This window comes from Puntigrus tetrazona, chromosome 3, assembly GCF_018831695.1.
Source record: "Puntigrus tetrazona isolate hp1 chromosome 3, ASM1883169v1, whole genome shotgun sequence".
Lineage (NCBI taxonomy): Eukaryota > Metazoa > Chordata > Actinopteri > Cypriniformes > Cyprinidae > Puntigrus > Puntigrus tetrazona.
In genome coordinates this window covers 7,821,459-7,841,929 of record NC_056701.1, presented here as the reverse complement: position 1 = coordinate 7,841,929, position 20,471 = coordinate 7,821,459, and the positions used below count along the sequence as shown (strand labels likewise).

General features: G+C 42.0%; 1 protein-coding gene and 1 pseudogene across 1 annotated transcript; one reads left to right on the top strand and one right to left on the bottom strand.

Annotated features, from left to right (window-relative positions):
• Nucleotides 1-359: 359 nt before the first annotated feature.
• On the bottom strand, nucleotides 360-2,974 carry LOC122341274. The gene is made up of 4 exons (XM_043234650.1): nucleotides 2,596-2,974; nucleotides 2,374-2,501; nucleotides 640-718; nucleotides 360-550 (listed from the first exon to the last, which is right to left on the bottom strand). The coding sequence occupies exons 1-4, from the start codon at nucleotides 2,891-2,893 to the stop codon at nucleotides 360-362; spliced, it is 696 nt and encodes a 231-aa protein (XP_043090585.1). The 5' UTR covers nucleotides 2,894-2,974.
• A 9,806-nt stretch (nucleotides 2,975-12,780) lies between these two features.
• LOC122334437 lies at nucleotides 12,781-20,256 on the top strand (annotated as a pseudogene).
• The last annotated feature ends 215 nt before the right edge of the window (nucleotides 20,257-20,471 follow it).

Here is a 20,471-nt window from a genome sequence, read left to right as displayed (position 1 = left end):
CGTTCCCCGTGTGGACTAAATAGTGAGCGGAGAGATTGGTTTTGAATGGAAGCATCTCCGCCAGAATCGTAGTGAAACTTTTCGTTTGGTTTCAGCTCTAAAAACGATGTTTCGGAGGCGGTTTTGGCAGCGTTTTGCCTCAGAAACGCCTTCCGCGTCATAGCTGCTGAAGTTGTTTGCCGGTTTCTGTACCTTAACTCTCTTTTGGCAGTGTTCGGTGGTGGATGCGGTATCCTCGTGTATTTCCTGTGCTTCTTCGTCCTCCTGAGCCTCAGAGGAAAAGTCACTATTGTGCTCTACTGAAAACTGGTTGAGTATAGAGTGGCCATCAAATTCCAATGGATCCTCTATTGGTGCTATTAACTGGTCGACAGCCTCATCGATGGAGTTTTTCCTAGAGTGTTTGTCTGAGAATCGGAGGAGGTGTTTTGTATTTCCGATAGCTCTGAAAATTCGGCGGACACAAAATGGCCATCAAAACTTTTTGAGTCTACCACTGGCTCATATGCAGAAGATGTTGGTTGTCCTCTCGAAGCTGGGGGCGTTTTCCCTGTCGGAGTATTTAAAATATTTCAAATCAAGTCAAATAACTTAATTTTAAGCGTAATTAAAGATCTGCTATTAGTTCTGAACAATTACCTGTATAACTGGGATAAGTGTCCACTTCAAAACACTCCTCTTTGATTATGACCAGGTCGGAGTGCTCTTGTTCTCTGTGCTGCATGAAGCAAAGGGAAATTTAGTTTTTATTTCATTTTTAAAAAATATTTTCTATTCAGATTCATATTTAACAACCTTGAAAATGATCTAGACCAGAGATTTGCAATCCTGGTCCTGAGGAACTCCCAACATGTCTCCCTAAGCAGTCACACCTCATTCAATTCATCAGCTCATCCCTAAAGACTCCAAAACCTCAAATGTGTGTGTTAGACAAGAGAGACATCACAAATGTGCAGTGTTGGGGGCTTAGGACCAGGGATGGGAATTGCTAATCTAGACCTGTGGTTCTCAACCATGTTCCTGGAACCCCCTGTCCTCCTATTTATACATCTGTGGCCAGAGAAAGCCCATAATGCACTGTGAAAGCTGCGTATTGAATGAATCGCCACATCAGGAATGGAAAGCCCCCTGAGCTAGACCAATGCTTCCCTGTGTACACTTTGAATGTCTCCACACCTGATTCAAGTATAATTTTTAGAGACTGCAAGATCGAATGGTGCTTTCAAGCCAAAATTTTATGTAGAAATGGTACACTGACATCTTGCTTCAACCAAAGTCATTTGAATGCACAACTCTGTAATTACAAGGTTACATACAGTGTATTTGCCACTTTGGATAAAAGTAACATACAGTAATGTAATGTCGCTTCCCCAACTTGCAGTTAACGAAGGTGAGACACTGCAGGTGAATAGGGTTAAAAAAAACGATTAAAACTGGTTTACATTTATAACTGCATAAAATTTGTGTATTACACTTTTTCTAAAATGATATGGCTTAAATGCGCAAACGAGGCATTATTTAATGAAATATGCACTAATTTGCATACATTTGTAGTAAAAAAATCTAAGCACTGGATGAAGTCAGATTCAAAATTCTTATTTTTTTACAGAGGAAAAGTAAAAACTAATTCAAAACTAAAGGGTCATATTTTTTTGTGTATTTGGCCTAATGCAATGTGTTTATGCGGTTTAAGGTGCAAAAAAAATAAATAAATAAAAAAATTCCACATGCTGCACATTTTAGCCTCGCCTCCTGAGACTGGTCGATTTGTGCAAAACTCATCGTTATAAAAAAAAAAAAAAAGCAAGGTGTGATCTGATTGGCCAGCTATCCAGTGCGTCTTGATTGGCGGAGCACCGCTAGCATGTGGCGGAAATATTACTTCCCTCACCATAACGTGATGCCGCGACCTGGCGCTGTGCCACCAAAACAATAAAACACATTACAAACGAGGCATTTGTTGCATCCACCGGAGACATAATTACTGATTATCACGACTGTCTTTTTACGCGTCGCACACTCTAATACTCTACACTCTGAAATCGCGTCATGCCACTTATGTATTGCAATTTAAATACTGGCACAAATACATATATGCAGCGTCTCCCCTTAAATGCACCATTCCGCCGTAACCACGAAATAAAGTGCAACAAAAAGTTGTAGTAAAAATGTGCATTTTGATTGTCTATTGCAGTGTGTACAATTCCGGTGTCTTTTTAAAGCACCCTTTGAAAGAGAATCAGAGAATCTGCTTTAAAACATTCCGTCATTTGCAACTTTTTTTTGTACTCATTTACTCATGCGGTATGTAATATGAGCATGAATATGAGTTTGATTTTTAGGGTGAACTACTTAAAAGGTGATTAAGGGAACCTTATGAGGCGACACGCTGTACAGGTCGACATCGATCGCCAGCTCATCTTCTCTGGACTCGTTCCTCCGATCCCATAAACTGGAGCACCACTCCTTTCCAAATATGCCTTTGATGGAGGGCTGCTCTCCTGTAAGCGGTAAAGCAAGCAGATGCATTGCAATCATATTGGTGCACACGGAAACAGCGTGTCCCATACAATACTACTTGTAGTGATGGTTTACCGTCTTCGGTTTGAACGCAAATAGAGCGATATATTTTGGAGCCAGCGCGCGCTTCTTCCTTTGTGACGCTTTCTTCGTGCCTTTCGCTCCCGAAACAGAGCATTTTGTCCTTGAGAACTGTGTTTTCACCCATGACTCGAGACAGTTCTTGTCGTAAAAACGCAAAATCGCTGTCTACAATTTTGCATATTTCTTCTATTGCCGTTTTGGTCATTATCTCCATTATGGAGCTTACTTTGCAACCGAAACGACAGGGATTTTGACATCTTTTGAGACGCTCGCTTTTTTTTGTTAGCATGCAAGAAAAATAAACGCGGGCTTAATAAAACCCTGGTTTGGTCACCGAAAAAAGATTATTCCAAATTCTGCAACTTGGTACTGTGCAAAAACCGGAAATACAGTAGCCTATAAAAGAAGCCCTCTGGCTTTTATCTTGCCGCAGAAAATCGTTAGCTTCCGGTTTGTGATAGACTTTCCCCTGCTTTCAAATTCTTAAGCTATAAATCCTATGAAGTTTCTGACATCAGCTTTAGCGTGTCACAAACAGATATAGATCGGAACGTATTCAAAATAGCAGCATCTAGCCATAAAAAGGTGTGCATCAGGATAAAAATGTAAAAAATCTAATTTATTATTTATTGTAACGAGCAACATCACTGCATTTAAAATGCACATAAAAGAAAGGTGAAAGAAATAGGAAAAGGAAAGTAGAAATAGATAAGGAAATCAGTACAAAAGATAAGATCATAGTTATTAAAGAGGGTGTTATTTTTACTATTAGTTGAGATTTTTATGAAAGTGTCGAGAAATGTGTTGTGAATAAAAAAAAAGCAATTTAACCTCTTAAGACTCAAGATAAAGGAAAACGTTTTTTTAAATGTCCTTACATTGTTTAGAGCATTACAAATTATGCACTATATATATATATATATATATATATATATATATATATATATATATACACACACACACATGCAGTGCAGAATTATTAGGCAAATGAGTATTTTGACCACATCATCCTCTTTATGCATGTTGTCTTACTCCAAGCCGTATAGGCTCAGAAAGCCTACTACCAATTAAGCATATTAGGTGATGTGCATCTCAGTAATGAGAAGGGTGTGGTCTAATGACATCAACACCCTATATCAGGTGTGCATAATTATTAGGCAACTTAACAAAAACAAATATATACCCATTTCAATTATTTATTTTCACCAGTGAAACCAATATAACATCAACAGTCACAAATATACATTTCTGACATTCAAAAATAAAACCAAAACAAATCAGTGACCAATATAGCCAGCTTTCTTTGCAAGGACACTCAAAAGCCTGCCATCCATGGATTCTGTCAGTGTTTTGATCCATTCACCATCAACATTGCGTGCAGCAGCACCACAGCCTCCCAGACACTGTTCAGAGAGGTGTACTGTTTTTTCCCTCCTTGTAAATCTCACATTTCATGATGGACCACAGGTTCTCTATGGGGTTCAGATCAGGTGAACAAGGAGGCCAAGTCATTAGTTTTTCTTCTTTAGACCCTTTCTTGCCAGCCATGCTGTAGAGTACTTGGATGCGTGTGATGGAGCATTGTCCTGCATGAAAATCATGTTTTTCTTGAAGGATGCAGACTTCTTCCTGTACCACTGCTTGAAGGTGTCTTCCAGAAACTGGCAGGAGGACCGGGAGTTGAGCTGGACTCCATCCTCAACCCGAAAAAGGCCCCACAAGCTCATCTTTGATGATACCAGCCCAAACCAGTACTCCACCTCCACCTTGCTGGCGTCTGAGTCGGACTGGGAGCTCTCTGCCCTTTACCGATCCAGCCACGGGCCCATCAAGACTCACTCTCATTTCATCAGTCCATAAAACCTTCGAAAAATCAGTCTAGAGATATTTCTTGGCCCAGTCTTGACGTTTCAGCTTGTGTGTCTTGTTCAGTGGTGGTCGTTTTTCAGCTTTTCTTACCTTGGCCATGTCTCTGAGTACTGCACACCTCGTGCTTTTGGGCACTCCAGTGATGTTGCAGCTCTGAAATATGGCAAAACTGGTGGCAAGTGGCATCTTGGCAGCTGCACGCTTGACTTTTCTCAGTTCACGGGCAGTTATTTTTTGCGCTTTGGCTTGCGACCCTGTTGACTATTTTGAACGAAACGCTGGATTGTTCAATGAGCACGCTTCAGAAGCTTGGCAATTTTAAGAGTGCTGCATCCCTCTGCAAGATATCTCACTATTTTTGACTTTCTGGAGCCTGTCAAGTCCTTCTTTTGACCCATTTTGCCAAAGGAAAGGACGTTGCCTAATAATTATGCACACCTGATATAGGGTGTTGATGTCATTAGACCACACCCCTTCTCATTACTGAGATGCACATCACCTAATATGCTTAATTGGTAGTAGGCTTTCGAGCCTATACGGCTTGGACTAAGACAACATGCATAAAGAGGATGATGTGGTCAAAATACTCATTTGCCTAATAATTCTGCACTCCCTGTATATGTATATATGTATGTATATATTTAATCCATTGTAAGTTATTTATTTCATGTCCTCAGTTGAAGACATTGGGACTCAATTTCTTTAATAAATTATGCATGCAAAAGCAATTGATTTTTAAAATCACCAATGCATTTTTAGTTATTCAGATATTTAATTTTTTTTCCCAAACTTTGTATTAGGATGATTCTCAGCTATGGAAAGATTTGATAAACCATTTTCTTTCTGTAAAAGTGTGTAAAATGGTCATATAGAAGTTAAGTAGTTATATACAATAGAACTAAATATATATATAATTTGCATATTAATGTGTTTTGGGGGCAACATGAAAAAATTAATGTAATAATGGGATCAATAATTGACAAGGTTTTCATAATAATATATAATATTTCACAGAATAATGAAATATAATTTCTTTCCCTATTCGTTTCTTATGTCTCTCAAAATGTGTAATAAATATGCTTTTTTGTCCCGATGTCCTCATATGAGAACTAAGATATAATGTCCTAAAATATAAAGAATGGTTACTGTCAGAAAATGAAGAAATATCTTTTAGGAAAATGTTGGTTTACATTTTACCTATTAAGCTAATAAAAAAATAAAAAAAGTGAAAAAAAGGAAAGTCAGTATTTGGTTTTTAACAGCTCGATCTTCACACGTTTGAGGGTTGAATGAAAAAAAAGCAAGCAAAATATATATTTGACTGGAATTAACATTATTAGTAAATACAAAAAGTGCACACGGTTTTAGGGACCACTGGGTGTCAGTATGATAGCAAGGGTTTTAGCAAGGATAGCAAACTATAAATACGCAGTCTTCCAGACACACAGCACACTTAGCTGAATTAACTGATTACATGAAGTTCTCCATGACTTCTATCTTTGTACAGTGTGTGTGCTTATAAGAGACTTTGACCACTCTGTTCTCTATCAGGACTATTTGGTTACATTACTGGACAGCCACACGACACACTAACCCTAATAAAGGCGTTTTCTATCATGAGGTGAGGCACCAACCCCCACTTACTTGCTAACTATTGACATTATAACTCATAGTTCTCTCTGTTGCTCTGGCATCATTACTATTAACATTATTACTACTAGAAATGACTTTTCATGTTCAGTCTTAACCTGTGAATTTAATGCCATTATTTTTCCATTCTATTATAAAAACTGTCAACAATATTTTTCCTTGTTTGTTCTTTTAAAATATTATTTTGGGACTGTAAGACGCAAGTTGAATGACAATTAATCAGATGTCAGTACATCCAAATAGAGTTTAAAATGAGCTGATTTAGTGGATAAGTGTAAAATGTTTTTGCGTAGAGTCTTAATGTCACGGCTGTGTGGTAAGCACGAGAGCACACAACGAGATTAAATGAAAATAAAAGGGTTTAATTCCAAAAATGGCAAAATAAAGGATATACAGACAGGCAGGTCGAACAGGCAGGCAGGATAAACACAGGTACAGACATCGGGTAAGGACCTTGACGCTCGGACAAACAGAACTCAAAACACAGGACTTAAATACACAGGGTAATTGGCCAGAGACACAGCTGATGACAATAACATAATTAACACAGAGGGAAGGCAGGGCACAGGAGCACATGGTACTAAAGCGAAAACATAAACACAGAGTCAGAGAACGTGACATTACCCCCTCCCGGAAGGTGCGTCCTCGCACCTAAAGGGTAACCAACAAAAACAAACAAAAACCAAAATGACTAAGATTTGGGGATACCGGGTCTTGGGAGGAGGTTGTGGTGGAGGACGGATCCCCAGGAGTGGGCAGGCAGAAGGCAGAAGGGTCCAAGGAGGTGTAGGCGGAGGGAGGAGCCAGGAGGAGACAGGAGGAGTCCGGAGCAGGAGAGATCCAGAGCCCAGCTATGGTGGTCCACGGTGGGGCCGGCGGAGGGAGGAGCCAGGAAGGAGACAGGAGGAGTCCGGGCAGGAGGAGATCCAGAGCCCAGCTATGGTGGTCCAAGGTGGAGCCGACGGAGGGAGGAGCCATGGAGTCGATGGCTGCTCCGGAGGAGCAACCATCGACTCCATGGGGCCGACCGACGGTGGCGGAGCAGGTGGAGGAGGAGACCGAGGTGGAGACGGAGAGCCGAAGAGCCAGGGGTAGCGTTGAGGCGCTGAGGTCAAGGCGCGCCGCGAGGCCGGCGACTGACACACGGAGGCGGGGGCGTGAAGGACGCGGGCGGAGCCAGAGCGACTGAGGACTGAGGTGAAGCCGGAGGGAAGGAGGAGCCTGACAGAGCCGTGGGATGGAGGGGCGAGGCAAAGCCGGAGGAGAGGAATCCAGAGGCGACGGATGGTCGACGACAGACCAAGCGGAGCCGGAGGGACGATGGAGCCTGGTGGAGCTGGTGGACTGACGGACCACGGTGTAGAGGAGGGAGCTAGGAGCCCAGGGGAGCCGGCGGGTCACGGGCCGAGGAGGAGTCTGGGTCTCGGAGGCAGGACGGTGAGGCGAGGGGATCGTCCACCCTCGGCGGCGATGGAGACCGGCAGACCCGTGGCGAGCTCGGATGGTGAGCTGAGGATGAGCGCGGGGGCTGCTGGGATCCATCGATATGGTATGGCAAGGGTGGGAGGGTGGGAGAACTGAGGCGGCACTGGAGGAGCGCCGCGTGGGCGCGGGCACTGGAGAAGGAGCGCGGGCGCGGGCACTGGAGGCGCCACGTGGCGCGGGCACTGGAAGGAGCGCCGCGTGGCGCGGGCACTGGAGGAGCGCCGTGGGCGCGGGCACTGGAGGAAGCGCCGCGTGGCGCGGGCACTGGAGGGAGCGCCGTGGCGCGGGCACTGGAGGGAAGCGCCGTGGCGCGGCACTGGAAGGGAAAGCGACGTGGCGCGGGCACTGGAGCGAGCGCGCGGCGCGCGGGCACTGGAGGAGCGCCGCGTGGGCGCGGGCACTGGAGGAGCGCGCGAGCACGCGGGCACTGGACTGGAGGCGCGCGTGGCGCGGGCACTGGAGAAGCGCCGCGTGCGCGGGCACTGGAGGCGCCGCGTGGCGCGGGCACTGGAGGGAGCGCCGTGGCGCGGGCACTGGAGGAGCGCGCCGCGTGGCGCGGGCACTGGAGGAAGCGCGCGCGGGCGCGGGCACTGGAGGCGCCGCGTGGCGCGGGCACTGGAGGAAGCGCCGCGTGGCGCGGGCACTGGAGGAGCGCCACGTGGCGCGGGCACTGGAGGAGCGCCACGTGGGCGCGGGCACTGGAGGAGCGCGCGTGGCGGGCACAGGAACGGGACAGGCGCCGCGTGGCGCGGGGCACAGGAGCAGGACAGCTGGGCGGAACCAGCGAGCTAACGGGGCGGCTGGGCGGAACCAGCGGGCTAGCGGGGCGGCTGGGCGGAACCAGCGGGCTAGCGGGGCGGCTGGGGCGGAACCAGCGGGCTAGCGGGGCGGGCTGGGCGGAACCAGCGGGCTAGCGGGACGGCTGGGCGGAACCAGCGGGCTAGCGGGGCGGCTGGGCGGAACCAGCGGGCTAAGCGGGATGGCTGGGCGGAACCAGCGGGCTTACTGGGTAGCTGAGCGGGAACAGGAACTCAGGATACAGGGAGATGCCCAGTCTAAGTCCAAGTCAAGTCTACATCATCCAGCTCCCTTTGCAGATCCAGCAGCCCCAGGTGGATGATCAGCTCATCCTCAGCCGATGTGTAGTGGGCGGAGCTCACTCCGCGCTCTCCTCGCGATCGGCTGTCTCCACCGAGGAGCTCCGTTGCTGGCTCGCGCACCTGGTCTGGCGTATCGGCTCGGGTCCCGTTACGCTCCGCGGCTCTGTCGCTCTCTCTGGCGATGGGGTCCGTGGTCGCGCTTCGACTCCGCCCGTGTCAGCGGTGGGCTCAGGCTGGGAGCTCGACCATGCGGTGAAGGGCTGAGCTAGGCTCTGGATCTGGAGTGGGGCTGGTGTGGTTGTCCTCAGGCGCAACCATCATGGTTGATTTGCAGGACACCAGCACCCACTCGGCGTATGCGGCGAGGCTCTCTCGAGGACCGCTCCCGGACAGCTGCGCTTGGCTGGAGGTGTTAAGTCAGCGGAAATAGATTTCGAGCAGAGAGCAGTCCGGGTAGCGGAGTCGTTGGCCAGTTCGAGGAATAGTTCTGTATAGTCCTCGAGAGAGCAATCCTGCTCCAGCAGGCGGAGGAGAAGTTTGGATCTTTAAACTGGGCAAACATGGCAAACAAAACAAGAAAAAATAAGGGGAAAATACGCGCTATTTACACTTTTAGGTAAATCTGACGTTCTGTCACGGTTGTGTGGTAAGCACGAGAGCACACAACGAGATTAAATGAAAATAAAAGGGTTTAATTCCAAAAATGGCAAAATAAAGGATATACAGACAGGCAGGTCGAACAGGCAGGCAGGCAGGCAGGCAGGCAGGCAGGCAGGCAGGATAAACACAGGTACAGACATCGGGTAAGGACCTTGACGCTCGGACAAACAGAACTCAAAACACAGGACTTAAATACACAGGGTAATTGACGAGACACAGCTGATGACAATAACATAATTAACACAGAGGGAAGGCAGGGCACAGGGAGCACATGGTACGAAACGAAAACATAAACACAGAGTCCGGGGAACGTGACACTTAAAGTTATGGTTTTGTCAAATATAAAATTAGCAATGTTTTACCAAATCTTTTTGTTTGAACTGATATTTGTTTCTAAAAAAGTTCCCAGGATAATATGAGGATGTTCACATATTTTACATTCAGACACATTCAAACGTTCAGAAACAAAGTTTTACTAACATTTTCCGGAACGAGGAAAAAAAAAGACATTTTGAATGTTTAAAAAAATGTTCAGAAATACCATTTTCATAATGTTTTCAGGATGATAAAGTCAAATGTTTAAAAAATGTTCACATAAACCAAGAAAAAAACATTACTATTTCAGAATGGTAGGATGGACAGTTCCTGTATCCCCACAATGAATGTTTTAATACATTTAAAAATTGGACGTTTTCAGCGTTTACAAAACATTCGAAATAACGATTTCAAAACTTAATGGGAATGTTAGCAAAATATTCGGACAACTTTTACCTCGTTACCGCTTTTTACGTTCCAAAGTTGCATTTTCATTCAGACCAACAAGAGGCGGACAACATAATAGACCTCAACATAAAACTACTTGGTGTTTGCTTTAAAAACAACTCATTTAATTAATTCTGAGTCAATTCTTTCTTTTCAGGAAAAATAACTTCACACACGGCACGGTTCGAATTTAAAACTTTGCAGGATATTTTCGCTCAGAGAGGTGTTACGCGCTGCATGAAAGGTAATTTTCAAAAAATCCATAGGGCACTTTAAAGAAATGAAGGCTGAAGCCCCTTCGCTAGATGATGAGTCCCTGCACTCTGCCGAGAGGTTTTTCAATGTCCCAGTGCCTCTCATGTGGACGTGGCTTTATAGTCTTTTACCAGCTCTGAAGCCTGTCCTCTTTTCACAGTAAAGCATGTGTGAGCAGCATGACAAGAAGCTGCCTGTGCGCCGTGGACCCTGACAATGTAGGGGAACCGCAAAATCAGAGCGTCGGCTATCCTATGGAGAGACACTGAGGTCCGATGCAAATTCACAGCATTCAGTGTTATTCTCAGAATTTGTGCAAAAACAATCATTTTGTATACTGAAACTAATCACAGCACGAAACTCGTGGCACGGCATGATAGTGTTTTATATATCGTGCATCGAGTTGCTTGATTATACACTGTTCACATCAGATCTCAATATAGATCGGAGTCTGTGATCATTTATGTCCAGACATCAAATCTAAAGGTCAAGCGTCTGGGTTATGACAGGGCACATAGCGGTATTTTTATCTATAACACTTAGGATAGATGAGGCGGCATCTGTACCGCTCATATCAACAGAGAAAATGGAGGACGATTCGCCGCTCTTAGAGGAAGACCCTTGTTGTTCGGTGTGTGGGAAGTGTTCGGTGTTCCAGTGGTCCTGTGCTGTATTTCCTGCGGGTGCAGCTTTTGTGAAATTTGCTGTCAGCAGTTTTGGGAGGCGCAATGTCCCTTCTGCAGAAAAGGGGCCTCTGGATCCCATCTCAGAAAGTTCAGGCGCAAAGACTAAAGGTATTAAATCCAGCACAGCTCAGTGATAAAGATGTAATAAAAACCCACATCAGATTGTTCAAGATTATCAATGCATGAAAATAGCAAATCTCATCTTGCTCTTAATTTACGCTTTAATTAATCCTTTTCGCTGAGTATGTCAACGACCACCAGCAACCTTGTTAGAGTGTCTTACAAGACTTTCTTTATGTATTCTGTTGGAAAATCCTTAGTTTGTCAGTTGTGTGAAAAAGTCTTTGCCCTTGTCTGAATTTCTGAGGTTGGACATAACATTGTAAGTGGTCAGATTTCATTATGGATATTGGCATTCGCTTTATTTTTAATGTAAGAACAGGTGTTTATAGTTCGAATGTGCAAGGCCTGTGTCATTCGCTTCTAGTTGTCTAGCTGTGCAAAAACAGTCTGTTATGCTACTTGACATTACAAACTGGTTTTATAGCTCAAATACATATACTGTTTACGGCAATACAGTTTACGGCATTGTTTGTTTTGAAATAAGTAAGTGTGTGTGTGTGTGTATATATATATATAAATGTAGATAAATAACATGAGAATTTATTTTATAAATTTTTAGAGTTACCCATAGGTTTATATTCAATGTTAGAGCTATTTTTGTTATTTTTGCACGTTTTTCTGTCCACCACAGGACACTTTGATTAAATCAACTACCCAGAGTTGATACGAATACTACATTAGTCAACGTTTGATGTAGATCAAAAAGTTGATCAAAGTTGTCCTGTCGGTTTTATGTTTTAGGACCATTTTGATGAAAGTTTTGATCCACTTCAAATGTTGACTAGTGCACGCAAAGCAAAACCGCTATTTCTAAGCCTATTTTCTCTAAGCCTCAACTGAAGCATTAATTCATCTTTAATAAGGGCTGGTTGTCTCTTTGTCAGAGAGAAAGACACAAAATTATTCCAGGAGTCACAAAGAAGAAATGTCTGAAGATATTCAAGCCTTTTCTGTCTGCATTTCATAAGAAAATAAACAAAACAAAACAACAACTGTCAAAAACTGTTTGCTAGTTTGTAAATGTAAAACCTCTGGTTTTTATATTCCATCTGAAGCCTGACTGGGTTATGCTCAATAATAATGATCCTTAACGAAAGCTAAAATTCTGAAATGGTCCAGTCAGATTCCAGAATTAAACCCCAACAAAGTATGGTTAAAGTGTCAGGATCTGTGGAACACATTTCACGCTTCAACGCCTACAAATGTCACTGGGCTGAAGCAGTTCTGCAAGCAGAAGTGTGCAAAATTTCCCACGTATAAAATAACTACAGTAAACATTTGGTTGCGGTTATTGCTGCTAATGGGGGTGCAACCAGATACTGGCTACACCTCCATTAGCAGCATTACATACAAATAGCGCTGAATGTTTTATAACCATCTTTAATGAATGCATGAAAGATTCAACTTGTTGTGTTGTTTATAAGAATTCATGAAAGAGTTCGGATGAAATTCCAGGAAGGGGCAAAACTTTTTCCAAACCGTTGTTCTTGCCAGTTCAATGCAGTTTATGTGTACTGGGTTTTAATTTTTCTTATGAGGTGTCACACATTATCTTCTCCAATGGAATAAGAAAATCTTGACACACTTCCTCTTATGCCAGTACCGGGGTCGAATCGCGCTCCAGGAGATTGATGTTACATAATGCAATGTTTCGGCATTCATCAGAAGATATCATGTGTCGGCCTAGACTTCGCTGAGTGATGTATACACCGAGTAAATACAGGAGCCAATCAGAAGACAGCTCTCCCAAGGGTAATTTCAAGCGGGAGGGAGGGCTAAGTATCCCCTTGTGACCCAACTGGGCAATGAAGGGCTCAAAGGAACAATGGCCTCCAAGCAGTCAGATCTTGCAGAAGACTTGTCATGTCCCATCTGTGGAAGTATCCTGCAAAAGCCCGTAGTGCTGTTTTGCAGACATCACTTCTGTAAACACTGTTTGGAGAGCCTGTGGATTGGTGGGGATCTTTGAATGCCCCTCTGCTGTCAGCCATCATCTATGGGGGAGCTCATAGTCAACGCCACACTTGCGAAGACCTGCGAAGGCTTTCTGGAGCGCTGCAGAAATGACCCTCTTGCTTGCAAGGAACATGGCGAAGCCTTGACACTCTTCTGTTTGGAGGACCTGGAACCCACTTGTAGCAAATGCAAATCTTCTGCCCACCACAAGGGTCACAGGTTATACCCCTTAAATGAAGCTTCACATGACTGCAAGGTATGTCTACATACAGTTTCACGGTCGCTTGCAACAGTGCTTGACATTATTTAGATGCAGTGTTGATTCCAACCTATAGTTTCTTCAGTGACACCAACAATTCAAGGACAATAAAACTGAAAAACTCATAATCATTTGGACAACCATCTCTTCTCTTTAGGACCTTGGAAACTGTTATTTATGGATTCTTGGCTGGGTTCATTATTAGTCTATTAATAGCAGTATGGTAGAGTTGAGACCTCCTGGTAGAGCTGAAACCAGATGCCAATGTGCTTAGTTTAGAGTTGATGAAAGTATACACTAGACTAGTGTCTAAAAAAACTCTTTAAAAGAATTTAAAAATCTTTTAAAGTCAAGACCAAGGACGGATTAGGACCCCCTCCTATCAGTACACATTCTAATTATACCGAAGCAAAGGTTTCACGATGCCCCTTGATTTAGAACCTTTGCTTGTGAGAGTTTTTTCCACCATAATTTCTAAAGAACCTTTAAGTTAACCTTTAATGTTGAAGGACATCTTGATATAGAATATTTTGCCCAGTGGAAAAGTTCCAGGGATGTTAAAGTTTCCTCATGCAACCACCTTTATTTTTAAGAGTATAATTCTAGTCCCACTAGTCTGGTCTATAATTCATCCTTGGACAGAACTATTAACTATTAAGCTTTTATTAAGGACAAAACTGATCAAATTTGGGGACCGACTACAGCACCACAACCAGTTTAGAAATTCTCTTTTCAAATAGTTGAAACTTTGGAACCACTTGATCTAGAAAACTTTCTCATGCTGATCACATTCAATACATTACATTAAGACACCAATGACAGTAATGGCCATTTTGAAATGTACAGTAATGGTTTTTTTTGATACCTCTCCTTCAAAATTTGTCCAATTCTTTAGAAAACTGTCTCAGATTATCTTTAGACCGAGCTGCACAGAAATGACTGAACAGAGTTTTGAAATTCATCTTCATTCAAAACCTGATCTAAAATTGGTTCAAAGAATTCCTGTTAAACTTTTCATCATTTGAAATTAAACTCTGTATGCTACATCAACACAATGTTTTGAGAATCTATGCCAAAGTGGGGAAAAATCTCACCTATGGGTCATGAGATACTAATAATTTATATTTTTGTTTATAACTTATGAACATGTGATTGGTGTCTGGGTTCTTTGGGTCAAGCGGAATTTTGCCAGGATTCACTGAACCATGTGTAAATTGAAATATCTTTTAAACCATTTGCCATATCTGCAGAAAAATAGGTAAGGATCATAAACACCATATCCTGGAGGTACCTGAACACAGTTCGTTCACAGCGCCACCTAGTGTCACTGAGCTATATTTTTGTCCTATTTATTATTTTTTTGTGTTTTTTCATTCCCTGGGTTATGCTGATAAGTCATTTGTCACTTTTCATCAATGTACCTGTCCCCCATATTAAAGTAAATGAAAAACTTTTTTTTTGCTACTTAATTTACTACATGCATTTTTGACAATTGCTTTTGTACCAGAGAAAAACAAAGTAGTCCTGTGTTTGTTGACTGTGCTTGTTAGCCATTCTCAGCAGCCTGACGAATGTGTATGAGGATCTAGCTCAGTAGGTCACACCATAGATCAGTGGTTCCCAACCTTTTCTTGTTTGAGGCACCCTTGGAAAGCCTTTCAAAAGTTCCCGGCACCCTTATAAGGAAATAGATATTTAAAATCTCTGTAGCTTTTTTTTATTATTATTTATTTATTTGTTTCATTTCGAGAGTTTGCATGCAACAACACCTTATACCTAGTCCTAGATGATATGAGAATACTGTTTACACTGATTCTGCCTTAATAAAAAAATTTTGTTGAAATTTTGGCGGCACCCTCAAAAGATCTCACGGCACCCCTTAGTGCCGCGGCACACCGGTTGGGAACCACTGCCATAGATCCTAAATGCTTAGTCATGGGTTTGAAACTAAGTGTGACACATGCATAGATCACAAGAAATGAAAATTGCACTTGGCCTTTCTAAGGATGTCACTTAAAATGATTAAATACATCTTGCTGTGCATTTACATACAAATTTTGTGTTGAATCTTAGTTGAACTTCTATACTTTAGCATCTTCCCAGTGGCACAACAAGATGGGTGGCAAACACCTGGAGAGGCTGAGTTTGATTGATCATTTTGAGTCTTTGATTTTTTTTTAGCTACTTTTTGAACTCACGGAACTCTTGAAATAAGCTCGGCCCCGTGTGGCTGCTAGCAGATACATTTCCTAATGGACTCATCTCACGCTTCCAGGTTTAAAAACTTAATAAGAACTTCTCTTGAGTTAAAGGGTCATAGCAAATGTTGCATTTGCATTCCTTTTACTCACAGAAAGGGGGAAAAAAACCCAGATTGCATTTCTATCTATTTAAAAAAAAAAACAACCATTTTATTTAGTTTTAGGAAACCCCTTGCAGAAGTGTAGACTAGTCTTTTGTGAGTAAATTCAATGCTATATTTTATAACACAAAGAATCGGTTTATAAATGTATGTTTAAAATGTAAAAAGAAAAATGTTTCCAAGCTGTGAAGAAGATTCATTGTTTTGTTGGTGCTGGTGCAATCAAATTTTGCCGTTTCTTTTGTTCCAAGATATTTGACGGAAAGGCTTTTCATCCATTCATTTTCTTAATGATGATCTGCCTTCACTCCAGGAGGAACTCAAAAATGCTTTGAAACCACTTCAGGAAAAACTAAAGCTCTTCCGGAAGGCAAAACTCACTTGCGAGCAAACAATACACCACATTAAGGTACTGTCACATTGAAATTGCTTTGTTAATTAGCTGAACAATTGCAGAAAAAAGATAATGCATTTTCCACTTCAGTAAAAGTAAATGATAAAGTTCTCATTACAGAGTCAGGCAGAGAACGCCGAGAGGCAGATACGAGAGGAGTTTGAGGCTCTGCACCAGTTCCTGCGAGACGAGGAGGCATCCAGGCTTTCCATGCTGAAGCAAGAGAAGGATCAGAAAAGGCAGATGATAAATGATAAGGTTGAAGATTTGGAGAATGACATCACTTCACTTAGCAACACTATCAGAATAGTTGAACAGGAGATGATGTCTAAGGATGTACCATTCCTCAAGGTAAACGTTAATAAAGGAATGACTTGAAACGCAAATCACAATTCACGTTTTGCAATTTTAGTAATCTGTTTGCATTTTTATTCAACTTAGAATTATAAAGACACCATAAAGAGGTACAAATCCTTTCTGCTATTAGTTTTAAACTAATTTTTCCATCTTAATACATTTTCTCTGTGACCTAGACCCACAATAACTCTGTATCCGTTGCTGTATTGACAGAACCTGGCGTATTCCCCAGGATCCACAGATGATAACAGGTTCCCTGCTCGATATAGCCAAACATCTAGGCTCACTGAAGTTTAAAGTCTGGGAAAGAATGATGGAAATCATTCAATATAGTGAGTACATGTTCACGTTTATTTATTTGTTGATTTTTAAAACACTACCAAGAAACGCCTAGATCACATTTATGCAAAATCTGTACCAAAAGTAAGCATAAAACCTGCCAGTACCCTACTGTAATGTTAAAAACTCAATGACATCACTGTAATAAAAAATAAACAGATACTAAAATAATTATATTTATAAAAGTATGGTTACATCTTATTTATGGCGAGCTTGTTACATTGTAGTTATACATTTAAGTACTGAGTAAAAATGAATGGTTAGGATTAGGACGACGGTTTGGTGCAAGGTTAAGTTGAAAGTTATTGTGCATAATTTATTTTTAGAAGTATAGTAGGTAATAATATAGCAAGTAGATGTTTAAAACAAAATGTCAAAAATGTCATAATGTATAAATATCACTTTTTTATGTAAAGTGCCCTCCACTCTTGGTAAATATGAGCAAAGGTGGTAGCATTGTTTATTTAAATAATTTAGAAAAGTCTAACATATTATATGTAAAACAATGGAAAGTTAGTGGGGGAGGGGTGCCATTATGAAATACATGTTTTTCTCTAGTTGGCACTTGATTATTAAGACATCCTTTACCCAGGATAACAGCTCTGCGTTTTCTCCTGTAATGCCTGAAGAGTTTGGAGAACACCTGATAGGAAATCAGATATCGTTCCTTCATTCAGAATCCGACCAATCCTTCAGAATACCAGCTCCGTGCTGGTGCTTCTCCTCTTTAATTCACCTCACTCGTTTTTAATCGCTTTTATACGGTTGGGAGGACTGAGACAGCCACGGCAAAAGCTTTATTTTGTGCTCAGTGACTATTTTGTGTTGATTTTGATGTTTGTTTTGGATCATCGTCTTGATGGAAGATCCAAACATGATAAGATTTCTAACTGAGGAAGTCAGATTTAGATTTTTTTATCTGTTGGAGCTTGACAGAATCCATGCCACGCATCTGAACAAAAGTCATCCAGGATCTCCAGCAGAAAAATAGGCCCACAACATTAAAGATCCAGCAGTATGTTTAACTGTGGACATGGACTACTTTTTATCCCTGTTTGATGTCAGAAAGCTTTTTCATCTGATCAGATGAAGTCAGTGTCATTTGAAGTCCCAGTCGTGTCTGACAAATGAACATGCTGGAGATTGCTTTTGGATGAGTTAGGAGTTTTTTTCTTCAAACCCATTTGAACAACATGTGTCAATGTAGTGGCTGTTTGATATATATATATTTTAGACTTTTCTGACTCCAAATTACACAATTCTCTGCAATTCCCCAGGTGTGATACTCGAGAGTCTTTGATCACTCAAACTCTCCTCCTCGCCGAACATTAGGACGATACAGACACACATCCTCTTCCAGGCAGATTTGTAATATCAGTAGTTGATTGGAATTTCTTAGTTATTGCCCTGATGGTGGAAATAGGTTTTTTTTAATGTTTAACTATTTCCCTACAACTACTTACTGTTTTGTGAAGTTTAAAAATCTTGTTCTGTACATCAGAAGATCTCTATTCTTTGGTTTTACTCCTTGTCATAGATGAATACGGTAATTTGGCCTTTGTTTTCATTATATTCATAATCCTGTGGAACAGTATGTCACTGCTGTTATGCTACAAAATAAATATGCAATCTAAATATGAATGAATATACGAGTATGAGTTATTATACTCCTAAGCATTTCTAGAGGTGTCGGTGCCAGCTGCCTTGTGATTTGTGCGTCAACACTCAAGGTGAGCTGAATTGATTCCTGTCTGGATGCCCTTTGCCGATCCCGAATGCCGATCCCAGTACTGTTGTATCTAAAAAAAAACAAAAGGCATCAAAAGTGCATGAAAATAAAAAAAGGAGAATTTCTAGGGGTGCCAATAATTGTGATCAGCATGCATTGGAGAAAAACATTTATTTCTTAACGTGAGTTTCCAGCCATTTCCAATTGTTTTTAATTCAATGAAAGTTTTTGATCACTGTACTTGATTTGTTTTTTGCGCATTTGAGCTCCCTGCAGTGAGCGCAATTCATTGTTGCAAATAATAGTGGATAGTGTTGTAATTTTCTCTGGATAATGGTACGTGTGCTGTAAAGCACTCGTTTTGTGGGATTTATTGGCAGCCTGTGTAGCACAAAAATTATTTAGAGACTATTTCGATATTTTAAATGCTTAATCCACCGCAAAATAAAAAGTTTGTCATTTAAATCACTTACCCCATGTCGTTCCAAACCCATAAGCATTTAAAAATCAAACAAACAAAACATATAGCTGCTATAAAGAGACCGTTTTCTTGCCAAGAAACATCAGCATTTACCTTTCAAACCCTTCCTTTGCTGCAGCTCCAGTGACCCTCGATCCAAACACTGCGGCAAGCTGCTTCCTCCTGTCAGAGGATCTGACTACAATACAGTGCTGCGCTCAGACCTTCAAACTCCCAGAAAACCCTGAGCGCTTTGACATAGGTGCAGAGGTGCTGGGCTACGAGGGCTTCAGCTCGGGGCGACACAGCTGGGACGTGGAGGTCAAAAACAACACCTACTGGGTCATTGGAGTCGCAAGCGCATCCATCAGCCGGAAGGGAAAGCACGTGTTGACCCCTGCAGAGGGCTTCTGGACCATTAGGCTACGAAACGGAGAGTATAAAGCCTGCACCGCCCCATGGTCCCCGCTCACTATGACTAAGGAGCCGCAGGTGGTGAGGATCGTGTTGGACATGAACAGGTCAAGAGTGACTTTCTACGACCCACGAGAAAGAACGCCTCTCTTCACCTTCATGGACATCATCACTCCGAGAGCATTCCCATACTTTTGCAGCGCCTGTAAGGAGCACCCCTTGAAAGTGCTGCCAGCCTGGATCTCTATCAAGACAGACTGATGGGAAGAACGTCCCTCTCAGCATTTCTTTCCTCTAGTCTCTCCTCGTGTTTCTTTTGAGTGAGCTAGGATGGAAATACACTTCAGTTCTACTTGTTTCGGATTTCGAACCTGACGACCTGGACAGCTTACTTAAAGGGGTGTCGAGATATACCCATATTGAAGATGATATTGACATTGGGAAAAATTAATATTAAATGTTGACTGTATTACACTATAATGCTGGTTGTTACTTAAAAAAAAAATCAATGCAGTAGCTGCCTCTTATTAAATAGTAGGGGAAAAACAGTATGTATAATAGTATGTATTCACAGCAGCAAAAAATACTTCTGGAGAAATACTTAAGTGTGCATCCAATGGACATGAGGTCACAGGAGAGGAGTTGTGAAAGTCAAGAGAAGCAAGTAGGTCACATGACAATAACAACATTGATTTCATAATGAGGGCTTTTTTTAATGGTCACAAAATAATACTTATTCGAAAGAAGCAGCTTACCATTAGAGCGATATGTAAAAAAATATTTGATTTATATTGCTATTTGCTTGCGTCCATTTTGCCACAATAATTGAGCAGTGAAATGTAATATCGTGACAAAACTTAAAAATTACAATATTTAAATTAGTGCTGTCAAACAAATAATCCCATCCAAAATAAGTCTTTGTTTACATAACATATGTGTGCGTACTTTATATATGAAAATGCATTTAAATGTATATACTCATATTCTTATATATGAATATATTTAAC

Coding starts and splice junctions, on each gene's coding strand:
- LOC122341274 (XM_043234650.1), bottom strand. CDS start 2,893: ATGCTAACAAAAAAAAGCGAGCGTCTCAAAAGATGTCAAAATCCCTGT. Junction 2,502..2,595: donor TTGCGTTCAAACCGAAGACG/GTAAACCATCAC, acceptor TACCGCTTACAG/GAGAGCAGCCCTCCATCAAA. Junction 719..2,373: donor ACAGCGTGTCGCCTCATAAG/GTTCCCTTAATC, acceptor TGCTTCATGCAG/CACAGAGAACAAGAGCACTC.